Genomic DNA, 26,732 nt, shown 5'->3' with positions numbered 1-26,732 from the left:
AAAGATGAAAAAGTACCGTAAGTCTGATTCCAAACATCTTCCCAGTTGTTCATCATAATTTTTTTCCTTTTGAAATAATAAAAGTTGTCTCCTCAATATTTTTACCAATGCATTTTGCAGATTAATGGGACACCTTTGATTGTTCCTTGACTTGTCTCCAATTTATCCCTAAGCATCGGCTTATTATCTTGGCTTAGATTGAATGTGACGACTTCTGAACTTTTTTTTCGCTCTTTTTAATATTGTGTCTGAAAGCACCTACTGGTAATAATTGAAGTCTAAGTAATCATTGTTTCATTGTTATAGTTGCTTAGAATGGTAGTTATTTTGCTTTCCTGCCGGGTTAATACATTTGGTGGATAAATTCCAGAACCGTGCTTAATCCATAACCTGCCATTAAAGCCAGAGAAGCAAGGAAATTAAAATGAGCTTGCATAATGACAAAAGGCGAATGATGCAGTCAGAAGCCAAATACTCCCTGAAGCTTTTATATACTACTTTTATTACATAAAATGTTACTTTTTTCTGTCTTCAATATCACATGTCAGTAACCTCTTATAGACTTTGGCAGCCACAACAGAGAATCCAAAAGGAAAAGGAAATCGAGCAAAGGGGGAAGGTTGCTAAAAAATTTTTTTTATTTTATTCCAAGCAGATGAAATAATTTAGCTACATATTCTGTCCAGCACTGTATTACACTTATGAAACAAGATCAACGCGTTTTAACTTGCATCTTATTCATGAGACCATAACATATATATATTTTTTTTTTTTTTTTTTTTTTTTTTTAGCAACCATCAATCTTAACTGGGTTTTCCTTTTCTTTTTGGATTCTCTGTTGTGGCTTCCTCACCCTTATCCTTGCGAGGCTTTGTTTTCTGTATTTTTATAGACTTTGGGGTACATTTATACAAGTAGTTGTTCAGACAATCCTAACTAATCCAACAATCCTACCTCCTAATAAGACCCATGGACTAATTTTGATGGCCATAGATGTTGACATTTTCTGAATCTTTTTTGCTCCCTCAGAAAATGGAGAACTGGGTTCCTGAATAGGAAATTGACAGTTTTTGAACTTTATCCGGCAATGCAATATTGTACCTATATTAATACATGAGGCCAATATGATTAGTGTCATGCAGTTTAATTGGGAAGGTATTTGGTAATTGTAGGGCACAGTCAATTGAAGCTTGTTCTGAGTCAAACCTGGGTTTAATGCATTCAGATTTCTTGAAAGATTGAGGTTGGTTATAAAATTGCCATGTAGAACAAGATGGTTTAATTCTCCATGCAAGATTTGTACCTGTATAGTTTTTGTCGCCATATATACATTGACTAGAAGTCTATCACTGTAATATAAAAATTCCCGAAGCCTTGTTATATACGGTAATTTGCATTTCCGTTCCTCAGTTTTCAAGATTCCTTCTTGCTGTTCGTGAATAGAAACATTTGTTTGCAGTCAGAATGATACTGTGATGTATGGCTTGTTACATTGTATTGGTGCCCTTTTGTCAATTGACATCATCTTTAGATCCACTTAATATAAACAGTCTGATACTTAAAGGGGTGTTCTTAATTTTTAGAAGTTGTCCCCCTTTTACCAAAGATAAGGATAACTTCCCAATCGACTGTCTGCCCGCTGGGACCTAAACAATCCCGAGAACTAGAAATGTCAATTTGTGGGCAACTTTGAGACTAAAACCCCTTTTGAAGCCAAAGTAGCGGTTCTTAATATGAGGAATTACTCTCCAGGTATAGCGGGAAAATGGCAGAACATCTCATTTTAAGTGGAATAAGCTTTATTTCAGTAAAAACGGAAAACCTCTTAACCCCTTAGTGACCACCAGTACATCTTGCTACTGTCCTGCAATATAAGAGACTGGCATCCCCATACAGGAGATAATCCAGCAGCTGTTGGCTGTACACTATAGCTGACAACTTGCTGCATCAGCCACGATCGGCATTGGCACCGATTATGGTCAATTAACCCCTTAAATGCTGCTGTCAATAGTGACTACAACATCTAGATGGTTAACAGTGTGGGGGCTCCCTCTTTAACCCCATTGGTACCCTGAGATATTGATTGTGTGGTCCATGGCAATTCATAGCCAAATAACAGCCACTCAAATGGCGACACCCAAAGCCCTAGTTACCAGCATGATTACAGCCAAAGTTTCCCCATCACACCAAGATCTTGTGACTCCCTCCCTTCTAGGCAGTACTTACATCCTGGGGTTACCCCCTTTCCGATTTGGTATCAAGCATTCCCATTACATCCAGCTTCATGCACTTACACCGACTATCAGTATAATTCCATCTCCAGATTACTGTAAGTAATTTATATTTAAGCCCACCAAGGCTAGTATATGTGTGGGACTACTCCCAAAAGTCACCATCTGGGGTCCCCTTCTTCATAGCTGTTTGATAGACATAGTGCTAATGCACCAAGCTGGCAGACAGCCCCACACCACAAATTATAGGCCCACATGTGGCTCCTGAGTCACAGGTGGGGACCCTTGGTGTAGCTTTTTGTATTGTTTAAAACTGGTGGTTACTTGGTGAATTCCACGAAGATTGGAATTTTGTGTACCGTAATTTGTTTGTATCAGTGGGAATAATGTAACTTTATCATGGTACAGTTTTCCACAATTTGTGATATAAATGTAGAGTTTTTAAAGTTTGTTCATTAAGCTTTTCCACTGATGTCGTCTTTGTAACACAGGAAGAGAACTTCTCTTCATTTAAACTATAATCCCTTGTGATATTTATAGATCTTGGGTCTTTATTTCTGTGGTCATTAAAGTAATCTTCAGTACTCAAGGTGTTAATGAGGCCTCTTCAGTCGTGTTGTTAAGCCAGGAAATCAGATGTGTTAATTAAAATACCTATGTCCTATTTACCTGCCGATCATTCTTCGCAGGCTACAGTGTTTCTGCTAATTTGCTAAAATCGTTTTCTACGGTTCGTGCGTTGGCTAGGAAACGTTATCTCCTGGAGGCTTTTATATCCCCTCTCCTCCTCCAATCAAAGTTACAGTGTAGTGATGCTTCTTTGTATGGCAAGTGGCTTCTCATTGATTTCATGTCGGACAGAACAAATGAATTAACCGTGCTGCTGAAATATTCCGAAAGGGACAAAAGGAACAATGTGACAAAAAGATATAGTTGTTTTTTTTTATTGGGGAAAATGTAGCTTGTTTAGGATATTTATTTGTAACACATAACTTGTTGCTTAGAATCTTATTTAGGGTATGTTCACACGTTCCTGATTTCCATCCTTTTTTTTTTTTTTCAGGACTGAAACCGCAGGTCTTTGCAGAAAACGCAGGTCCTTTTTTTGGTGCTTTTTTGGTCCTTTTTTGATGCGTTTTTTGGTCCTTTTTTTGATCCTTTTTTTTATGCAGTTTTCTATGCAGAGTCTGTGTGTTTTCTAGGAAGTTTTTTAGGGTTAAAATGGCTGAAAATACCCTACCCCTAACCCTACCCCTAACCCTACCCCTAACCCTACCCCTACCCCTATTCTAACCTTAGCGGAAAAAAAAAAAAATTCTTAATTTTTTTTTTATTGTCCCTATCTATGGGGGTGACAAAGGGGGGGGGGGGGGTGTCATTAACTATTTTTTTTTTATTTTGATCACTGAGATAGGTTATATCTCAGTGATCAAAATGCACTTTGGAACGAATCTGCCGGCCGGCAGATTCGGCGGGCGCACTGCGCATGCGCCCGCCATTTTGCAAGATGACGGCGCCCAGGGAGAAGACGGCCGGACGGACACCGGGAGGCCAGGTAAGTATAAGGGGGGGAGATTAGGGCACCATGGTAGTTTTCTAATTCCCCAAACTCTGGTGGAAAAGGGTAGCATACCGAAGAAGTTTCCAAGCCAAACGCTGCATATTTGATTGGTCTCTGGACTACTCCAGTAAAGCTGAATTTGCATTGGCAGCTGGTAAGATTTTTGAGTTCTGTTCTCCATGGGCTGGCATTGTACACCGGATTTCTGCATTGCCTGGTATTTACCGTATTTTTCGGATTATAAGACACACTGTTTTCCCCAAAAATTTTTTGGGGAAAATGGGGGTGCGTCTTACAATGCAGATAGACATTACTGGCCGTGGTGGAGCAGGGTCCCAGGGTCGCTGCTGGAGGAGGAAAGAGTGGAGCGTTGCCGCAGGCTGGGATGAGAGGGTGTTCCAATGTGCGCCGCTGCGGGTGTTCCAATGTACGGGGGCTCTGCCGACATTTTGTGAAAGCCCAGAGCCCCCGCACTTATAATACATGGTTTACTGTGCGGTGGACTCTGGGGAAAATGGCTGCCGAGGGTGTCGCATGCACAGATGGAGATCTCTGCACCAAAATCATGGGAGATGAGATCTCGGCGCTGTCTTGGTGCAGAGATCTCCATCTGCGCATGCACCACCCTCGGCAGCCACTTTCCCGGAGTCCACCGCACAGTAAACCATGTACCGTAAGTCTGGGGGCTCTGGGCTTTCACAAAATGTCGGCAGAGCCCCTGCACCACCAAACACCTGATCTTTCCTAGTAACATTGAGGTTTTCATCCAAATCTCTTCAAATGTGTATAGAGGATGTGATGCAGCGATCACTAGCGGGTTGGGGAATACTTTGCAACAGGATAAACTTAGACAGGCACGGTTTTCAACTTAAACAGTGTATTTTGGTTTATTCAAGCATCTTAAACCGCTGTAGGCCATGTTACCCATCACAGACCTCACATAGACCTTAGCATTTCATAGTATACGGCTTTGAGACTGTCAGTAAACACCCCAGACCTCTTTGTCCAGTTACCGTGGGTGACCGCACGCCAAACAGTTCATTAATGTCCATGGAACACAACAGGCAAAAACATACAACATTAGTTTTCAGTCTCTAAACATGCTAGACCTCTTTCCTTCCAGTTACCATGGGTGACTGCACAGTTCATTAACTGACCCCCTGTCAGAACACACAGTTCCCATACTCTGGGTTACCTTCCATTACCTTCCAGGAGCTCCTGCTCCACACGCTGACTCCTGTCAGTACTCTCTCTCCCAGGGAAGCTGCCGAACTGGGATCATCGTCTCGGACAAGACCTTGCTCACCAGGCCACCTGACAGTCCAGATCCTCAGACGGACGGTAGCTCCCCCAATGCAGTGCCGTCACACTCTGCATACATGCCTTTCCATGTGCTCTTCATGAAGTCCTACTCCCAGGATCTTCCAACACAGGTTGTGCTATTCAGGACGTCCTACTCCCAGGATCTTCCAACACAGGCCTTCAGATCCATGGCCTCATCATGTGTTCTTCAGGGATCTGATCCTACTCCCAGGATCTCCCAACACACCGGCCATCCAGGATCTTGCACACAGACCAATCAGATCCATACACTCTCTACCACAGAGACCATGTGACCACACCATGGTCACATTATATATTTGTAACCACTCCCATAGGTGGGAGGTGTGTGGTTAGTCAGCCCCCCCAGCTCTCAAACTAACCCTGTAAGCCTCCCTTTAAAGCTACACAACAATACTTGTGGGACTACATGTCCCAGAACAACAAAACTGGCTTACAGCGCAGATTCCCTCTGCGACACATACCGGCCATTTACAATCATGTTGGACACTGTGTCGGCATCATAGTTATGCCAGTAACTGCTATGCATTCCCATGGCCTCAATATGCCTCCGTGTGTATTCTGAGACCATGCAGCGCCCCCTAGCTGTAACAGGGGTCACTGCATCACAAGGACCTTTAGGCTAGAGCATCCTGTGCTGGCAGGTTATATTTTCTGCAGTGTAAAGATGACCACACACATTAGATGAAAGTTGGCCAAATCCGCAATTTTGGCAAACCTGTCAACAATCTGAAATGTATGGAGGTCTACTGACTCTCTCCTGTAGAATGTTGGGGAAGACCATGTTCCACTGAGATGAGAGCTCATCTGAATAGGAATCGGGAGAGATGGCTGTCGGCCGTACATTCTGTTTAGCAGATATTTATCTTTTGTGTATGGCCAGCTTAACCCACACTACGGCCTGTGCAGATTTGTCACAAAACCTGAAGGGTGTTCTGATGCCAGCAAAGTGAATGAGAATCCTGAAGTCTCATGCAGACCCTGCTTATTTGGGACTTGCAGATTTGGTACTGTTTTAGGCTATGTGCACACGTTCAGGATTTGTGTTTTTTCGGCCATTTTCCGCCGGAAAAATTCTAAAAAATGCATACATAAGCATCCCATTTTTTAATGCATTCTGCAATTTTTGTGCACATGATGTGTTTTTTTTTTTCCGTGAGAAAAGCACAGCATGTTCATTAATTTTGCGGATTTTTCGCGTTTTTCCTGTTAATGCATTGGGAAGCTCCAGAAAAAAACACGTCAAAAACGTGCAAAAAAAAAAGCATGCGGATTTCCTACAGAAAAAGTCTGGTTTTGTTAAGGAAAATTCTGCAGAAAATCCTGACGTGTGCACATAGCCTTCTAAACATCAGCATGTCAATTCTCTCAGCATTTTTGTTGCACATTTCACTCAAAGTAATTAGTGGAGAAAAATCTGCACAACAAATGCAGCTAAAACCTTTTATATGCTGCATTTTTCTTGCAAAAAAGATGCAGAAATGGTGCAGAAATTTTTGCACCGAATTTCTTAAAGGGAATCTGTCACCCCCAAAATCGAAGGTGAGCTAAGCCCACTAGCATCAGGGGCTTATCTACAGCATTTTGTAATGTTGTAGATAAGCCCTCGATGTAGCCTGAAAGATGAGAAAAAGAGGTTAGATTATACTCACCCAGGGGTGGTCCGGTCCGATGGGCGTTGCGGTCCGGTCCAGGGCCTCCTATCTTCATACGATGACATCCTCTTCTTGTCTTCACACTGCGGCTCCAGTGCAGGCGTACTTTGTCTGCCCTCTAGGCACTTTTTTTTTAATATAAATAAAATGGGCAGTCACCACTGCGCATCTAATTTTGTATGGATAATTAAGGTAGGTAGGCTATATGGGCCTACTTGAAGGGAACCCCCAAAATCGAGGGTGAGCTAAGCCCACCGGCATCAGGGGCTTATCTACAGCATTCAGATAAGCCCCCGATGTATCCTAAAAGATGAGAAAAAGGTTAGATTATACTCACCCACAGGCGGTCTCCGCTGCTGTCCGGTCCGGGGCCTCCCATCTTCTTACGATGACATCCTCTTCTTGCCTTCACGCTGCGGCTCCGGCGCAGGCGTACTTTGTCTGCCCTGTTGAGGGCAGAGCAAAGTACTGCAATGCGCAGGCGCTGGGAAAGGTCAGAGAGGCCCAGCACATGCGCATTGCAGTACTTTGCTCTGCCCTCAACAGGGCAGACAACGCAGCGTGAAGACAAGAAGAGGACGTCATCGTAAGAAGATGGGAGGCCCCGGACCGGACAGCAGCGGGGACCGCCTGTGGGTGAGTATAATCTAACCTTTTTCTCATCTTTTAGGATACATCGGGGGCTTATCTGAATGCTGTAGATAAGCCCCTGATGCCGGTGGGCTTAGCTCACCTTCAATTTTGGGGGTGACAGCTTCCCTTTAACGTGTGCACATACCCTAAGACTTTGTTTTCATGAATGTACAAACCTGTAGATGTGATTATCATGATTTTTACTATTGGATTTTTATTGTAAGGCTGCTTTTCTCGGAGATCGGATCTTTTTATATATATATTTTTTTATTAGTCATTTTCTGCTACTATATTTTGCGACATTATAGAAGAATTGTGTCAATTATGTTTCCAGTGAGTTTGAAATATCATTCACTGAGTGACAAATTACATTTGTACTATGCTATTCAATATGCCAAGTATTAGTAAATGCCTTGTGTTCACATGATTTTTTTTTCTTCTGTTTCAGTAATAACATCTGTGAATTAAAGCTGAAAAGTGATAAAAGGGTTAAAGCAGGTTAAATGTGTTTGCTCTACTGTCTGCTTCATAGCAGATCCTTCATGATCTGTTTTTTCTCTCAGTTGGAGGACTTTTGTATTAGAGGCTTATATTTGACCAGAGCTCAGGAGTTTGGAGACCCTTGGCTCTGGGGCAGCCCCTTCCCATTTCACAGCAGACTGCTTCTGTTCATGCTGCTGCTTCATATCTGAACATATGTTACAAACGCCGCTGGATTGTTGGCTCCTCCGTGATTGTCACTCACAACTGTTGATGTTGCTGTGATCAATTTAGTTATTTCTAAAGCCTTGTCCCTTTCAGTTGATTTTTTTTTTTCTCTATAGTTAAGAAAAAAAAAGTTAGATTTTCGGCAGATTTTAGACAGTCGGCAAAAAAAGACGTGAACTATACTATAATGGATTCGTGTTCTGTCTGTGAAAAATGGATTTCTGAATGAGGCCTAATTCACCATCTAATACTCCGGAAATTCTGATGCTCTGAGAATTGTACAACTAAGGCACTGTGTGATCAAGAAACCAAGTGATGAATGCATTTTTTGATGTTGCTTGTTGATTTTCTGTTGCTTCCTGAGACTTCTCGCCCCAAAGAATATCTTGATTCTCTGTCAAAGTTTAGTAATAAATGTTTTTTTTTCCCCTCAAAAAAATTGTGAAACATTTGCAGAAAGCACAAAGGCAGCAACTCTTAAATTTTAACTTTACCCCAATTTTTTTTTTTTTTTAATCTCAAATCCTGCAAATTGGCAGGAAAGATAGATGCAGTCTACTGAATGGAAATGTGGGAAGTAGAAAAGCTCTTATTTCTTTGTAAGATTACTGGCTCTCTCTGCTTGCAGATTAACATGAGGGTGATATGCCCACAATGTATTTTAATATCCTGTCCTCTGTGTTCCAGGTTTCTCTTTGTCCAGCATCCAGGCTTCGGCTTGGAGTACACCAACCGCCACCATTGAGCCCGGTAGTTGGAGCGGCAGCGAAAGTCCTGCCGAAGATATTGAAAGAATGAGTGATTCTGCTGATAAACCCATGGACAATGATGCAGAAGGTGTCTGGAGCCCGGATATTGAGCAGAGCTTTCAGGAAGCGCTCGCTATCTACCCACCATGTGGGAGAAGGAAAATTATACTGTCAGATGAAGGCAAAATGTATGGTAAGTGCCAGCTGCTGTTTACATCATTGCCAGATTTTGTTTGTGTGTGTGTGTGCATGTCTCATGGAAAAAAAGCATTTCATCAACTCATGTTATGCTGAGTAATTAAACAAACAGAATACATTGAATCATTAAGGATCTTCTCAGGTTATGGAGTCCTGAGGTACCTTAGAGGTATCTTTCTAATTACTGATCTAAGTAGTTAGTAATTTATCAGATGTAAAGATACTTGGAGCTCAATGGTCTGATTCTGACGCATCCAAAACTGAACTGTACCCAGACCAAATAAAAAACAAAACAAAAAATGACTTGATAAAAAGAGATCCAACGCCATGCTGTACGTGCATATCCACTTGGAATGCATCATCTCTGCTTTTGTAATTGCACATACAGATCACATTTTGACTTTTTTTTTTTTTAAAGATTTAATGGTGGGGTAGGGGGTGATGGGTCACTGGCTCTCAAGGTCTGGTGGGATAAATTATCATGCTAGAACTTGTTAATGATCTAAGACTTACTGGAGACCTGTTGGAAGTAAAAAGAACTTTAAATGGAAAAGATCTGCTCGACCCGACACTATTCAAGGGATGACAGCACTTTGTCACTTCTAAAGACCTCGAATGGAGCAATAGAGACCTCTGTTCTAGTGGTTGGTCCCAGCAGTGGCCAAACATTTTATCACTATTCATCTCTGCATAGGTGATTGTCCATGGTGGGACAGTCTCTATGCGACGGCTAATGGGTAGATTATTGATGCATCCCATCAAAATTTGTCAGAACCTGCATGCTGACATGTAAGTAGGCCTCGTGCACAAGCTCTTTGAAGTCTGTAAAGTTACATACAGAAGTTCTGTACCCATTTTTCTCAATTGTGCATACTTTTGCTATACCGCATTTGCCTTCTGCCCTGTCCGTGCAATTTATCACAATAGTTCTGTCTATAAAAACTGGAAGAATAAGATGAATAGTGCAAATAGTCCCATTCTAGATTATAGCAGAGCATTGTATAACAGGTCTGAAAATACTCAAATCAAACAAAAACATGACTTTCATCCAAAGGAACAAACAGTGGAGCGTACAAAACAAATTCCTGATGCTGCAATAGTTACTAGAAAGCTCTTGTAAATATAATACACAATTGCCCCATGTTTTATTAGCCTGAGAATCGTTTAGGGTCAGTAAACGCTGCGGGTTGGACACTGCATACTTGTGAAAAATTGGCTACAAAAGCCAGAGCCAGCTCACCAACCAGACCATCTGATGCGGGGCACGGAATCCGTCCAGACCAAGACGTCCAACGATACGACTCCAAATATGACAGGTGATAGTGTGAGTGAGACGGCTACGCGTTTCGACCACTAGAGGTCTTACTCATACCAGTCTGGTCTACCTGGTGTAAGGATATTTTTACGTGTAATTTTCTAATAAAGACATATTTTTTATCCATCTGCTGGAGCTGGAATACTTTTCATATTTGGAGTCGTACTGCATACTTGCGCAGCGTCCAGATGTTACAGCATAGTGAATGGCATTTCAAGAAATCCCATTCCCACTATGCGTGCACAGACGCCTGCAGCTTACCTGCGGAAACGGACGTGCGGCGCATCTTTCCAGACTGCTGCTTGTCTATTTATCTTGCAGAGACTCAAGTCTCCCCAAGATAAATTTCGCCCATAGAATGTATTGGACGCAGTGAAACCTCATGGTTAAATGCACACATGCGGATTCACCTGAGTTCAATAGCTCGCTCCGCTTTGGACGAGGCGGACATACATTGTGTCCAAAGCGCTGCCAATTACTGAACTTGTGCACCTACCTGTACTATCGTAGTTGTGACATTGGTTGTCACGTGCACACAATTTAATGCAGGAGGTCATCTTAATTAAAGGGCAACATGTGAGCACTTCTGTAATAAAGAGCTGCAGGAGTGCAGAAGCCACCTCTGACATGGTGATTTTTGTTATATTGTCATATTTGCATACCAAATTTTTTATTTTGCCAGAATCGTTAATAAGAAGGCAACCTCTCTCCTCCTGTACCAGTTGTGACTTGTATTGTTCAAGATTATTGTACTTGTTTTATTATGTATACCCCTCCTCACATGTAAAGCGCCATGGAATAAATGGCGCTATAATAATAAATAATAATAATAATAATAACCTGGCTGGTATTCAGACTGGTAAGGGGCGATGGATCCAAAGCCTGTGACTGGCGGTAACTTTTTTACCTCCGGTTAGAACTGCTGGCTCACGTGTAGGACAGTGTGGGAACCACAGTGCTCTGACCGACGGTAACTAACTTATCGCCGATCAGAGCCATTGTTTCTCTTGCGGTCACACCGATGACAGCGTGAGAAACACACAATGTTCGGGCTACCGAGCAGTGACACTGACTTACTGGAGAAGTCCATGTTTGGGGTCTGACCATGGACACTAGGTGCTCAGTACGGACCCCCAGCTTTACCGTTTAGGTTCGCCCATCAGTAGTTGTAAAAACTGTGATTACATTATTAGTAGTCCGAGCTCTTCAGGTAGCTGCAGTGTATTTTGAAGGTCATGACTGGCATAGATAAGAGGTCAGAGCACAATTTAACTGGGGGCTGCTCCCATCCAGCATATTACACTCCTCCTAAACCCTCCTCTCTTGTACTAATTAATTCTGGCGCTCTTGCACAGGACTCGTTTCATCCTCTGTACAGTTTTTGCTTCTCAATAAGTAACAGTAGGAGATTGAAGCGAAAACTAGCACAGAGTGCGAGGGGGAAAGCAGATGGTACAGCGGCTGCCACCAGCTGTGCTCCCACTCCCCCCTCCAGTGCTGGCTGGATGATGTAATGGAAAGCCGGACCCCCCTCCCCTGCTCCTGCTCTGGTGTGCAGGCTCTTCCAGGCTGTCAGTGTACACTGGAAGCAGCAGCAATCCTCCAGGATTTTAGTCTGCAGCTGTCATGTGACCTCAGCAGCCAAATGGAACATAATGTCTGGGAAAAAAATAGCCTTGTGCTGATGCTACTCAGCTGCTCTTGGCAGAAAGTTTGTAGGCCCTGGTTTCCTGCCGGATTGCAAGATCTGGAGATTAACAGATCTCTGCTCTTCCCAATTTTGATTTGCGATAAAAATGAAGCATAACTGTACCAGTGCCCGTACAGATATCCCAAAAAAACATGACCATCGAGGGTTATGGAAAAAAGTGTAAAAGAACTGCATATAAGTAAAATCGCTGCTGATAATTGGGCCTGTCACCAGTGTTGTATAATGTCTGAGATGTGTGTCATGATGCTTATTCTAGTCTTTATTCAGGGTTTTAAGAAGTTGTTTGCAACAGATATGATTCAGGCTGTGTGTACACGTTCAGGATTTTTCGCTGTTTTTTGTTATAAAAACACGATAAAACCACGAAAACCCCCCATCCTATTAGAATGCAATCTGCACTTTTTGTGCACATGTTGCGTTTTTTTTCCGTGGCGGAATCGCATTCTGGAAAAATACGCAGCATGCTCATTCTTTGTGCGGAATCGCTGGGATTCCGCACACATAGGAATGCATTGATCCGCTTACGTTCCGCATGTGGGAAGTAAGGTGATCATGTGCGGTTGGTACCCAGGGTGGAGGAGAGGAGACTCTCCTCCAGGCCCTGGGAACCATATAATTGTAAAAAAAAAAAAAAATCATGATATTCTCACCTTCCAGCGTCCACAGCAGTCTTACCGCTCCTCGCGATGCTCCCGTTCCCAATAATGCATTGCGAAAATGACCTGTGATGACGTAGCGGTCTCGCGAGACCTCTGTCATATGGGTTTTTTGCCGCAATGCATTATTGGGACCGGAGCATCGCGAGGAGCGGTAAGGCTGCCGGAAGGATGCTGCATAGGCTTGGAAAACGCTAGCATACTGCAAGCTAATTATGCTTGCAAAACGCTAGTGTTTAGCAGGAATACGCATGCCAATTCCGCATGCGATATACCCGCGGCAGGAGTTGCGTAATTGCTGCGGAAATTTCCGCTGCAATTCTGCAACATGTGCACTTAGCCTCAAAGCCCTCCAAATCTGTTTGGGAATACTCGTCATATTTATTTATATGGTAAATCCACTTTACTGTCCATATGAGGAATTTTTTGAGTCTCAATGTTATAAAATTCTGAGAGGCACCTGTGGGTTCAAAATACTCACTACAACCCTAGACAAATTCCTTGAGGGCCATATAGTTTCCAATATGTGGTCACTTGTGGGGGTTTCTGTTTTCACATGTTAGGGGCTCTTCAAATGCGACATGGCATTCACAATCTATCCCAGGCAATTAGCACTCTTTCCTTTCCTAGCCCTGCCATGTGCCCAAGCAGGAGTTTTTGACCACATATGGGATATTGTTGCGTTTGGGACAAATTGTGCAACAAATTCTGGGGTCCATTTTCTCCTATTATCCATTGTGAAAATTATAAATGTGATGCTAAAACAACATTTTTGTGAAAGCTGAGGGGTGGAATTCAGTATGATGACCTAATGTTATCAAATTCTGTGTAGTACCCGTGGGTTCAAAATGCTTACTATGCCCCTAGATAAAATCCTTGAGGGGTGTAGTTTCCAAAATGGATTAACTTGTGAGTTTTTTCAATGTTTAGGGACATCAGGGGCTCTCCAAATGCGACATGACGCCTGCAGACCATTCCATCAAAGTCTGCATTCCAAAACGTTACTCCTTCCTTTCCGAACCCTTCCATGCGCCAAACAGTTGTTCTGCTCCACATATGGGGTTTCGGTGTACTTAGGAGAACTTCCACAACAAATTGTGGGGTCAGTTTTCCCCTTTTACCCTTGTGAAAATAATAAAAATGAGTTAAAAGTACATCTTTGAAGATAAATGATTTTTTTTTCTTATTTTCACAGCTCTAAGTTAAAAACTTCTGTGAAGCACCAGCGGTTCAGGGTGCTCACCACCCTTCTAAATACATTCCTAGAGGGGTCTAGTTTCCAAAATAGGTCACTTTGAGGGGGGTTTCCACTGTTTAGGCACATCAGGGGCTCTCCATATGCAACATGGCGTCCGCTCTCGATTCCAACCATTTTTGTGTTCAAAAAGTTACATGGTGCTTCTTCCCTTCCGAGACCTGCCGTGCGCCCAAACAGTGGATTCCCCCCACATATGAGGTACCGACGTACTCTGTAGAAATTGTGCAACAAATTTTAGGGTCCATTTTCTCCCATTACCCTTGTAAAAAAAAATGTAACAAATTTGGAACTATAGTAAAATTCTGGTTAAAAAAAGTTAAATGTTCATTCTTTCCTTCCACGTTGCTTTAGTTCCTGTGAAACACTGGAAGAGTTAATTAACTTCTTGAATATAGTTTTCAGCACCTTGAGGGGTGCATTTTTTAGAATGGTGTCAATTTGGGGTATTTTCTGTCATATAGTCCTCTCAGTCACTTCAAATGTGATGTGGGCCTAAAAATTAAAAAAAATCGTTTTGTAAAAAATTTTGGGAAAAAATGAGAACTTTCTGAACAACTTTTAATCCTAGCTTCCTAACGAAAAAAAAGTTTTTAAAAATGTGCTTATGTAAAGTAAACATATGGCAAATGTTATTTATTAACTGTTTTGTGTAACATACTTTTTTTTTTCGAACTATAAGGCTGTGTGCACACGTTGCAGATTTTTCGCGTTTTTGTCGATATAAAAACCATACATTGGGCATCCCATTTAGAATGCATTCCGTAATTTTTGTGCACATGGTGCATTTTTTTTCCACGAAAAAAACGCATCACGGTAAAAAACGCAGCATGTTCATTAATTTTGCAGATTTTTTTGTGGATTTCCCACTATATTATTGCATTGGGAACCTCTGGAAAAAATCTGCAAAAAAACCACACCAAAAACGTGGTAAAAACGCGCAAAAAAACGCATGCGGATTTCTTGCAGAAAATGTCCTGTTTTGCTCAAAAAATTTCTGCAAGAAATCCTGAACATGTGCACAAAGCCTGAGACACACCTAGGTTTTAGAGGTATTCTTTGTAGGTTCATGCATATTTCTGGGGAATGGGGTTCCTTGGGCATCCCTATAAGGCCGGTGTCACACTTACCGTATGAAAAACCGGTCCGATTCTCTAGGCCGAGAGTCGCACAAGTGTTCTCTGTATGGTCATCCGTATGTAATGCGTTTGCAATGCGATGAATTTCTTGCACCTATGTATCCGTATGGCATTACATTTCTCACTGCTTTTCCCCATTGAATTTTATGGCTCTATGGGCTGAAAGGAGAAAAATGTGTGCGTTTTTCTTGCAAGTCACACTGATGGTCCGTGTGGTGTCCGATTTTTTTTTTTTTTTTTTTTCTCTCGCACCCATGGACTTGCATTGGCGAGACTCGGCCGATATACGCATACAATCGCAGAATATGCTCGAGGGGAAAAAAAAACGTGATGTGAGCTTCCCCATAGATTAACATTGGTTCGAGTGCTATGCGATGTTTTCTCGCATAGCACTCGTCTGTATTATATGCTAGTGTGACTCCGGCCTAAACCATACAATTCATCTTTACATGAGCTCCACAGGATTTAATTGGAAATCTGTGAACCGCCAACAATGCATCCCCCATAACACATCCCCCTTTTAAAGATGATCTCTCCCCATCACTCCACCCGAATTCATTCATTTTTGCATGTGTAAATATGCTGTTGTCAGGAGCGGAGGATGTACCGCCTGTCTATAGGAGATAATGAGTTGTCTTCAAAGGTTGCTGAATAACAGGCACTCCAGATCCCATAGAAGCCAGTGTCTCCTATGATTGCATTGTGTGTTCTGTATAGAGGATGACCGCCATGTTATTCGGATGTTGGTTTTACTTGTCTATTTGCTCTTATCCTATAGGACAAGTTAGAGAAGACTGGACACTAGACTTTTGTAGCAATGCACATTCCTAAAGTAAACTTGGTAACCATTAAAGCTCTATGGGAATGTCTAAATTCATTTTGCGTTTCTAGCTTGGCTATTAAGCATATGTTGGCTGAAAAACCTATGGCTAAGCTCTCGTGGTGTTTGAGTTTTTGATATTGCAGATCTTCTGCAGCCTTTTTTTTTTTGTACCTATTGGCTAAATTAGAATGAATTAATTTTTTTTTTTTTTTTTTCAACATGCCTTTTTGGCGCTGCTTTTTTTGTTGTTGTCTTTTTGGTATGCCATGTATGTGTGCTGCTATGCTTTTTAGGTATTTAGTATCGACAGAACCTTGTTAATGCTATGTTCACACGTTGCAGCATTTTTTATGCAAATTTTAAAGGGAACCTGTCGGCATGATTGCACACAGTAACCTACACACAGTGTCAGGTCGGCGGCGTTATACTGATTAAAATGATACATGGGTGATGAAATCCGTCTTGTGGTTGTTTTTTAATCTTTATTTTCAGTTTTTAGTTAATGATATGCTCGTGCCCCAGGGGGGGCATCCTGTGGGGAAGAAGTCTTTATGTGGTTCTCTGCTTAGGTATTCATAAAGCAGACTGCTGACAGGTCAATGATCCCTCACTGGCCTGACCCCTAGTTTGCATAATAAATACCTGTACATACTGAAAAAAAATGCTTCTGCAGGCAGGTGCTAGCCCGTGGCACCTGCGCTGCAGCATTATCGCATGTTTAGTGTCCAGTTATTAAGTATTCTTAAGGTTACAAAGCAAGTGCAAAAAAAATAAAATTTGAAAATGGTGCCTGCGCAGTAGCCGCTATCGGGGTGTGTATAGAGATCTGATAGCTACTATTGTGCAGGTGATGGCGGCGCCATCTTGCTGAAGAAAAAAATGTCCTCCTCCAAGATGGCGCCGCCTGCACAGTAGCAGCTCTCAGCGATCTCCACGTCAGAGAAGTAACATTTGTTGTTGTTTTTTTTTCTCCAACACCTGAAGTGGGAAAGCACTAAAAAACAAACAAAAAAAACCCCTGTAAATATGAAGAGCAAAGAGGATTACCATTGAAATGAATAGGAAGAATGTTACAGCAGTTTTAGACTTTTTTTTATTTTTGTGTATCTAAGCCCCAAGAAACTTAATTCCCCCCCCCCCCCAATCTGCACATAGCCTTGAAAAGATTACAGGTCCTTCTCAAAAAATGAGCATATAGTGTTAAATTTCATTATTTACCATAATGTAATGATTACAATTAAACTTTCATATATTATAGATTCATTATCCACCAACTGAAATTTGTCAGGTCTTTTATTGTTTTAATACTGATGATTTTGGCATACAACTCCTGATAACCCAAAAAACCTGTCTCAATAAATTAGCATATCAAGAAAAGGTTCTCTAAACGACCTATTACCCTAATCTTCTGAATCAACTAATTAACTCTAAACACATGCAACAGATACCTGAGGCTTTTATAAACTCCCTGCCTGGTTCATTACTCAAAACCCCCATCATGGGTAAGACTAGCGACCTGACAGATGTCAAGAAGGCCATCATTGACACCCTCAAGCAAGAGGGTAAGACCCAGAAAGAAATTTCTCAACAAATAGGCTGTTCCCAGAGTGCTGTATCAAGGCACCTCAATGGTAAGTCTGTTGGAAGGAAACAATGTGGCAGAAAACGCTGTACAACGAGAAGAGGAGACCGGACCCTGAGGAAGATTGTGGAGAAGGACCGATTCCAGACCTTGGGGAACCTGAGGAAGCAGTGGACTGAGTCTGGTGTGGAAACATCCAGAGCCACCGTGCACAGGCGTGTGCAGGAAATGGGCTACAGGTGCCGCATTCCCCAGGTAAAGCCACTTTTGAGCTACAGAGAAGCAGCACTGGACTGTTGCTAAGTGGTCCCAAGTACTTTTTTCTGATGAAAGCAAATTTTGCATGTCATTCGCAAATCAAGGTGCCAGAGTCTGGAGGAAGACTGGGGAGAAGGAAATGCCAAAATGCCTGAAGTCCAGTGTCAAGTACCCACAGTCAGTGATGGTGTGGGGTGCCATGTCAGCTGCTGGTGTTGGTCCACTGTGTTTCATCAAGGGCAGGGTCAATGCAGCTAGCTATCAGGAGATTTTGGAGCACTTCATGCTTCCATCGGCTGAAATGCTTTATGGAGATGAAGATTTCATTTTTCAGCACGACCTGGCACCTGCTCACAGTGCCAAAACCACTGGTAAATGGTTTACTGACCATGGTATTACTGTGCTCAATTGGCCTGCCAACTCTCCTGACCTGAACCCCATAGAGAATCTGTGGGATATTGTTAAGAGAAAGTTGAGAGACGCAAGACCCAACACTCTGGATGAGCTTAAGGCCGCTATTGAAGCATCCTGGGCCTCCATAACATCTCAGCAGTGTCACAGGCTGATTGCCTCCATGCCACGCCGCATTGAAGCAGTCATTTCTGCCAAAGGATTCCCGACCAAGTATTGAGTGCATAACTGAACATTATTATTTGTTGGTTTTTTTTGTTTGTTATTAAAAAACACTTTCATTTGATTGGATGGGTGAAATATGCTAATTTATTGAGACAGGTTTTTTGGGTTATCAGGAGTTGTATGCCAAAATCATCAGTATTAAAACAATAAAAGACCTGACAAATTTCAGTTGGTGGATAATGAATCTATAATATATGAAAGTTTAATTGTAATCATTACATTATGGTAAATAATGAAATTTAACACTATATGCTAATTTTTTGAGAAGGACCTGTATAGGTGCTCAGCATGAAAAGGATGTACAATTCTACAAATAAAATTCACATACAAAAAGGCAGCCATATTGACTAACACCAGGATACAATAGCAATGCCCTGCAGGAATCCACAGCCCCATAATAAACAGCGGTACAACATAGTGATGAAACAACCACCCGCACATCTACCATTCAGATAGTGGGTGCCTAGTATTGTAATTGCACATGGATGAGGCTTGTATGGGCGCCAGTCATACAAACATGTAGTGCACAGTGTCTGGCTTATATACCCATACTATTAGGTTGGGCTTCCAAGCAATATGTAAGTGCACCCCATAACGACAGACACCGCATGTTCTCCCAAGCCAACACTAAAGAACTTGGCTGCATCCTGCAAAAGATGAGAAAATGTGCATAGCAAAATGTTACTACCCCTTTATCATGGTAGGGGCTTGCTGCATCCTGTAGTGCATTAGTGTCGTGGCCTGGTGTTAAATACAGCTGCCTATTTTGTGATGATGTTCGGCAGTGTTATTCCTAACAACTAAGCTGTCAGACAGGACTCTACTTAAAGCTTAATTGTTGCTCTGACCTCGGCAGAGATTGGTAGCAGCATTACCATCGTAGCTTTCCTCATCTTCAGATGAACAAGCACCTTAAATTTATCCCTTGTGTTTTTTGGTGGACCATAATTGCATAGGCTGCTGCCATCTTTATATCGGTTTCCATGGTTACTGATGACTCTAGACTGCCTCGTCCACTTTCTGCACTTTTTGTCTATTTTTTTTTTCCATTCCATAAGAAATGTCATTTATGTGAGTGAAAGGAGGTAAACACCACCGAAAATATTAGTGCATTGTATGTGACATTTGCTTTTAGGATGATCGCCTACATGCCGTTATCCTACAGCAATATTTTTGCCTCCATGTCATGTAGATGATGTTGTGGTTTTATTGTTTTTTTTTTCAGCGTCTGTAAGTTTTCAATTAAAGCTGAATTCTCCACATTTTTTTATTTATTTATTTTTTTAATTTTTTGCTGCACTGCTTGAATGGCATTTATGATTCTAAAATATTCCAGGATATTGAGCATTAAAAATGTCGTCTTTGTCTGTAAGTAAATACCAGATGTGAGGTATCGCATTGCGTGCTGCTTCATCTGTTATTGTAATCACTGTACGCAGATTTTCTATTGTCTTCTGGGTCTCTCGGCAACCTCTACTAGTTGTATCATGGACACCTGATCCGTGCAGGACGAAACTGTATAGGGTGCAGTAATTGCGAGCTAGGAGGAAAAATAAAATCATAGACTTGTTTATGAGAGTCATGAAAAAGACGGGAGGGAAACGCAAAGAACCTAATACTAAATCTAAAGGTGAAAAGGATTAGATGTAACCGGAGATGAGCACGGTCTGCCCATTGGAAACATCAGAATGCGGCCATTAGCTAGAATCGTGTCTTTTGAAGTTACTCTGCAAGGAGACTTTCCCTTAAAGAGGACGTTTGAGGATGTTAAACCTGCCACATAATGGAACAGTGGCTGCCGAGCTGAATAAAACACCGTTTTTATTGCTTTAATTTATTTTCTCCATTGAGGAGAGATTAGCTTGTAATTCTTTTAAGTTTTATAATTTGTCAAGTCCCAGGGAACTTTACCAGACACTTTTCACTGTAGTTCTTCTCCTGCGTGAGTTGGACCAATCAAAAGCTGGCAGCAACAGACAGGAAAAAAAAAATGAACACATGCCCCTTTAAAGCATGTTTCTCTCAGTTGAGACATATGATAGACAGACTGCCTGTAATCACACACAGCTGTACAAGGAGATCAAAGTGCTGGGAGTAGAGCCGAGTTGTGTGTTTGTTTGTTTTTTTTGTTTTTTTTTTTTCACCCTGAAAGCTCCTGCCTGCTTATGATTGGTCAACCTCATGCAGGGGAAGAAATCCACGCTCCAGAGATAAATCTCTGGTAAAGCCCGCCTTACATAAATTAGAACCTAAACTGAAGTTACGTAAAGAAGGATTTAATGAAATAAAAACTAATTACTCATGTCTGTAGCCATTATTCCATGATTTAACATGCTCAAACTGATCACCGGTCCTGTGTCAACCCAGTCTAGTTATACCGGAGACTGTTTCCTTGTGAAATCTTCACAGTATGGTAGAAACCATATAATGTAGGTAAATATATTTGATGTAGGTTGTGCATTTGACATGATTTTTTTTTTTTACATATATTAATGCAATAAATTTTGTCTGCAGTCTTCATTGCTTCAGTCATTAAATTGTAGCCTGATCCAAGTTGCTGATGTTTCTATGGGGAGTGTTTCTACAATAATACAGGCTGGATATGAGGTCTGTGCCTATCCAGGATGCTGCTGTCTTCATTCACTTACCACCATGGCTTGTATCCTGCACGTATTTACCTTTTATTTGCTTTCCTCTTTGACTATAGCTTGTTTTCTCTGACATTCCTGAACCTGTATGCACTTTCTTCCCTCCTTATGTTGTGGAGAGTTGTTCACAACCTATTCTCCATCCCTTCTGGAACGAGGAGCAGAAAGCCACCAGGAGCGCTCACATGTGTAATATTGTGCTTATCCCAGGAGCGCTCACATGTGTAATATTGTGCTACATAAGAGACTTAAGGTACCGTTACACTAAGCGACGCTGCAGCTGTTTAGGTCGCTGTAGAGACGTCAAACACCGGCAACAGCTGAACGATGCAGGAGCGATCCTGTGACGTAACGGCGAATCACTTATCGTTCTCGCTGGTTGTTCGCTCCATGAAAAAACATTGCTGGCATCGTTGCTTTTGCTGTCAAACATGACGAATCACGCCGACCTGACGACCAAATAAAGTTCCGGACTTCTAGCTACGACCAGCGATGTCACAGCGGGATCCAGATCGCTGCTGCGTGTCAAACACAACGAGATCGCTATCCAGGACGCTGCAACGTCACGGATCGCTGTCCTCGTTCTAAAGTTGCTCAGTGTGAAGGTACCTTTAGATTCTTTGCAGCAGCAAAATGAAGGAAAAATTTTGAAGCGGGCTATTTAGAAAATTGCTTATCTTCACACTTATAAAAGCAAATGAACACTAAGGGTAAGTTTACACAGGGCGTTTTTGCTGCGTTTTTTTAATGCTAATTTTCAGCTGCTTTTTACAATACCTATGAGATTTCAGAAATCTCACGCAGATACATTGGTTTTTTGTTTGATCAGTATTTTGTGCTTTGCTGTGTTTTTTGGACATAGAGCATGTCACTTCATTCAGCGTTTTTTCTTCGTTTTTTCACCCATTGACTTGAATGGGTGTTGAAAAAAACGCAGGTATCCTCATTTGCTGCGTTTTTGCTGCTGAAAATCCAAGGACATTAGCATGGACAAAAAGAAAAAAAACGCACCAAAAACGCACCTAAACCTGCATTTTTGACGCAGCTTCTTGCCTGCCAAGATCATCAGGTTTTGCTGCAGAAAAAAAAGCTCCAAAAACGCCCTGTGTGAACTTACCCTAAAAACTCTTCCAAAGGTGTACATGGCTTTTAATTCTATTATCGTATATTGCATTGTAACCCCTCATTTTATTTCACATTGTGTCAAGGGGGGTTGTCTTTGCAATCTACAGCCAAACTCAGGGCACATTTGCATATATGTAGGTATGTATGTGCAGTAATTTATTATGTGGTCTTGTGGAGTACATATTAGATTTTAATACGTTCTCTTGACGTTGTGCTACAAAAAAGTCTTGTTACTTTGTTCTTCTGTTGTTTTTCTTATGCACCATTAAGATAAAATTTTAGTCCTACATTAGAAGTATGTATGCTTAGAAAGAACTATGATGGTAAATAAAGCTCCTTTGCCCAGTAGTGTTCCTTTTGGACTCCACCAGGACGCGATACCGCAAAAAGAAAGTTATAGTAGGCTGCCAAGTCATGTAGCCTAGGCTACAGATGGATCTGGATAAGTTGGAAACTTGGGCTGAAAGGTGGCAGATGAGGTTTAACAATGATAAATGTAAGGTTATACACATGGGAAGAGGGAATCAATATCACCATTACACACTGAACGGGAAACCACTGGGTAAATCTGACAGGGAGAAGGACTTGGGGATCCTAGTTAATGATAAACTTACCTGGAGCAGCCAGTGCCAGGCAGCAGCTGCCAAGGCAAACAGGATCATGGGGTGCATTAAAAGAGGTCTGGATACACATGATGAGAGCATTATACTGCCTCTGTACAAATCCCTAGTTAGACCGCACATGGAGTACTGTGTCCAGTTTTGGGCACCGGTGCTCAGGAAGGATATAATGGAACTAGAGAGAGTACAAAGGAGGGCAACAAAATTAATAAAGGGGATGGGAGAACTACAATACCCAGATAGATTAGCGAAATTAGGATTATTTAGTCTAGAAAAAAGACGACTGAGGGGCGATCTAATAACCATGTATAAGTATATAAGGGGACAATACAAATATCTCGCTGAGTATCTGTTTATACCAAGGAAGGTGACGGGCACAAGGGGGCATTCTTTGCGTCTGGAGGAGAGAAGGTTTTTCCACCAACATAGAAGAGGATTCTTTACTGTTAGGGCAGTGAGAATCTGGAATTGCTTGCCTGAGGAGGTGGTGATGGCGAACTCAGTCGAGGGGTTCAAGAGAGGCCTGGATGTCTTCCTGGAGCAGAACAATATTGTATCATACAATTATTAGGTTCTGTAGAAGGACGTAGATCTGGGTATTTATTATGATGGAATATAGGCTGAACTGGATGGACAAATGTCTTTTTTCGGCCTTACTAACTATGTTACTATGTTATGTCATCCCAAGAAGTCTAGAAAATCATATATGATAAAAGCAAGCATGCTTTAGCATGAAATCCTGTGCCTATTTGACTGATGTAACATGAGCTTCTCAGTAGCTTTTCATGACTTTTTTGTTAAGTGGACGCCATTATAGTTTAGCGTGAATGGATGCAGTAATCTGATGCCTATTTGTGGTATTGGTCGCCCAAAAATTATAATGGTATCCAACTTTACCTGATTCATTCTCAGCTATTTCTTGACTTTAACCATTGAATGGACCCCATATTAGTCTATGGATAACTCATGCCTCTGTTGGTCAGTAGTGATGAGTAGATATGCTCAGATGAGGTGTTATCTGAGCATGCTCAGGTGCGATCAGTGTCTTTAGTGTGCTTCAATAGCATGATCGATACCCCGCACCTGCATGTCTCGCAGCTGTTCGACAGGGCCGCAACACATGCAGGGATTGCCTGTCAAACAGGTAATCCATGCACATGTGGCTGTTGAACAGCTGTGAGACATGCAGGCGCAGGGACTTGGAACATATTTTTCGAGCACGCTGAAGACACTTGGTTAGCACACGAGCATGCTCAGATAACACCTTATCCCAGCGCGTTTGTTCATCACTATGGGATATCTCTTAAACCTCTGTGTAATGCAAGAATTGGAGGCTTTTATTTGCATATTTGTTAAACTGAAACCAAATATGAAATCTGAACCCATCTATTAGCTGGCACTGTACATGTTTTTTCCATACCGAGCAATTTGGATGCCATTCATGTCTGATGGGATCAACCAATCTGCTGGAAAAATAAATCTAAGCTATTGGATTTTTATTTTCTGCTTTTTTGGAGGGGGGTGGGGGGTGGGTAATAATTACTGGGAATCCACTTCTGCATTCAGTGTGGTATAATGCCCCAATAAAATGTCCTATCTTGTCTATTTCTTTGGCGTTTGAACAGCTCATTTGTGGTATATGTTGTCCCTGGAATGGCGGTTGTCCTGCTGCCCTATATTGCAGGCTGTAAGCTCATCATATGGGCTGGGGGCTGAAAATTCCACTCTATTCATTCTGCTCTATTGACCATAATGGGGTGCCATTAGCATGGCCATCTATTATATGGTTCCCATTTATCTGTATGTTGGCTCTTTCCATGTTAGGTGAAATATATAAGGTAGGTTCAGTCTGGTCCTTCGTTGTTATATGAATACAGGCAAGAAATTTACATAGACTAGGGATCATCTAATAGATGCTCTTAGTAATTAGAAGTGATTGATATAGACCATGTGCAGAGCGTTCATGTGTCTGTGCTTGGTAATATACTTCATATCCTCATACATTGCGTTCCTGCTACCAGACTGGTGCTCCCTCTTGCATGTAGTGTAGGATGGATGAGGCTTTTTATTAGGGAGGTCATGTTGGCTACAGAATTATATGGAGATATATTGTGTTTATGAGAGTGATGTTCCAGTTGGTAACTTCATTTTAGAGCTGTAGATTTGACAAGAGATATGAAGTGGAAGCTGCAGGGAATGTAATAGGATTGGGGTTTGTATTTCTCACTTGTGACATAGCCTCAGTAGCCCTGTGAAATCCTTTTTTTCTAATTTGCAAACTACAAGTCAGACCACCACTGCTCCAGAGTGTAGCCTTTTACTTGTCACTTTACTCTCTGCTCCGTCTGCCCCCAGAGTCATGTATTACACCGAGCAATCGTCCTCTGCAGCGGCTCATCACGCTGTGAATTTCGTCCGGTCTAATATCAGGTTAGTTCTGGACGTTATCACCTCTGCGAGACTCTTCAGCCCTCCGAGGATCTGTACTCAAACACATCACGTTGTATGTGAATTGTTAACTTATTTATGCCGGTGATAAGACTTCTGTATATGAAATCACGCCAGGGACCAGCTAGCTAGAACTTTTAGCTGTTTATTTGTTAAAAATATTATAGTTAAACCTCCTTATCCCAACTGCTAGGCACTCCCTACTAAACATTACTACAATGCAAGTCTATGATTCTCTCTACAAGGAACATACTACAGCCCACATCAGTGATATGACCACCGAGCATGGTCCTCTATCGTTGTACCGGTCTATCATTTACTGAGCCATGTGTACTTATACTGTTTGTACCTTATCTACTGATAGCTGATTATGTATGGTGAACCCTCTTTTTGCATGTGTAGTGCGTTAAAAGTAAGGGTGCTATACAATAAATAACCCTCAACAAAGACTTAATCAATGGATCTGATCATGAAATTCAGTGCTACTCCTACATTGTACAAAAAACACACAAATGTAATTTCGTGTTTTTTTTTTTTTCTTGTGGTTTTTATATGATCTAAATGTTCATAAATATACAGTTTGTGCAAAATATTAATATTCTCTGGTAGCTTTGTATACCTTAAAGGGAACCTGTCACCCCTAAAATCGAAGGTGAGCTAAGCCCACCGGCATCAGGAGCTTATCTACAGCATTCTGTAATGCTGTAGATAAGCCCCCGATGTATCCTAAAAGATAAGAAAAAGAGGTTAGATTATACTCACCTGGGAGGTCCGATCCGGTGGGCGTCGCGGTCCGGGCCTCCCATCTTCTTACGATGACGTCCTCTTCTGGTCTTCACGCTCTGGCGCAGGCGTACTTTGCCCTGTTGAGGGCAGAGCAAAGTACTGCAGTGCGCAGGTGCCGGGAAAGGTCAGAGAGGCCCGGCGCCTGCGCACTGCAGTACTTTGCTCTGCCCTCAACAGGGCAGACAAAGTATGCCTGCGCCGGAGCCGCAGCGTGAAGACCAGAAGAGGACGTCATCTGATGAAGATGGGAGGCCCCTGACCGCGACGCCCATCGGACCAGGACCGCCCTTGGGTGAGTATAATCTAACCTCTTTTTATCATCTTTTAAGAAACATCTGGGGCTTATCTACAGCATTACAGAATGCTGTATATAAGCCCCTGATACTGGTGGGCTTAGCTCACCCTCGATTTTGGGGGGTGACAGGTTCCATTTAACTACTTTTCATACTTCTTGTTAAAGTAAAGAAGTCTGAAACTTTGTAGGCTAAACAGTTTTTCCCTCAACATTTAAAATTGTAATATTGCGAAGTGCTTATGAATACAAGCAAATTTGCATTGTACCTATACTATCGTTTTTCAAGAACGGGGGGATTTTAATGTTCTAGTTTACCCTTCTCTGCCTAAGTTACAGCCCACCGCTGCAGTCTATCAGAG

The 26,732-nt window shown here is 41.9% G+C and overlaps 1 protein-coding gene across 5 annotated transcripts in view; it reads left to right on the top strand.

The window, feature by feature from the left end:
* Positions 1 to 26,732, top strand: part of TEAD1 (TEA domain transcription factor 1) — a 230,359-nt gene that overhangs the window by 69,664 nt on the left and 133,963 nt on the right. For all 5 annotated transcript variants that reach the window (XM_069739008.1, XM_069739006.1, XM_069739004.1 and 2 more), the window contains one exon: positions 8,817 to 9,071. In XM_069739008.1, the coding sequence (XP_069595109.1) occupies positions 8,924 to 9,071 (148 nt within the window). In that variant the 5' untranslated portion in view covers positions 8,817 to 8,923. The remainder of the gene's footprint in view (positions 1 to 8,816; positions 9,072 to 26,732) is intronic.

The sequence above is a fragment of the Ranitomeya imitator genome, chromosome 9 (assembly GCF_032444005.1).
Source record: "Ranitomeya imitator isolate aRanImi1 chromosome 9, aRanImi1.pri, whole genome shotgun sequence".
NCBI lineage: Eukaryota > Metazoa > Chordata > Amphibia > Anura > Dendrobatidae > Ranitomeya > Ranitomeya imitator.
Note: the sequence above shows the minus strand (reverse complement) of the source record. Positions and strands in the feature narration are given on the sequence as shown.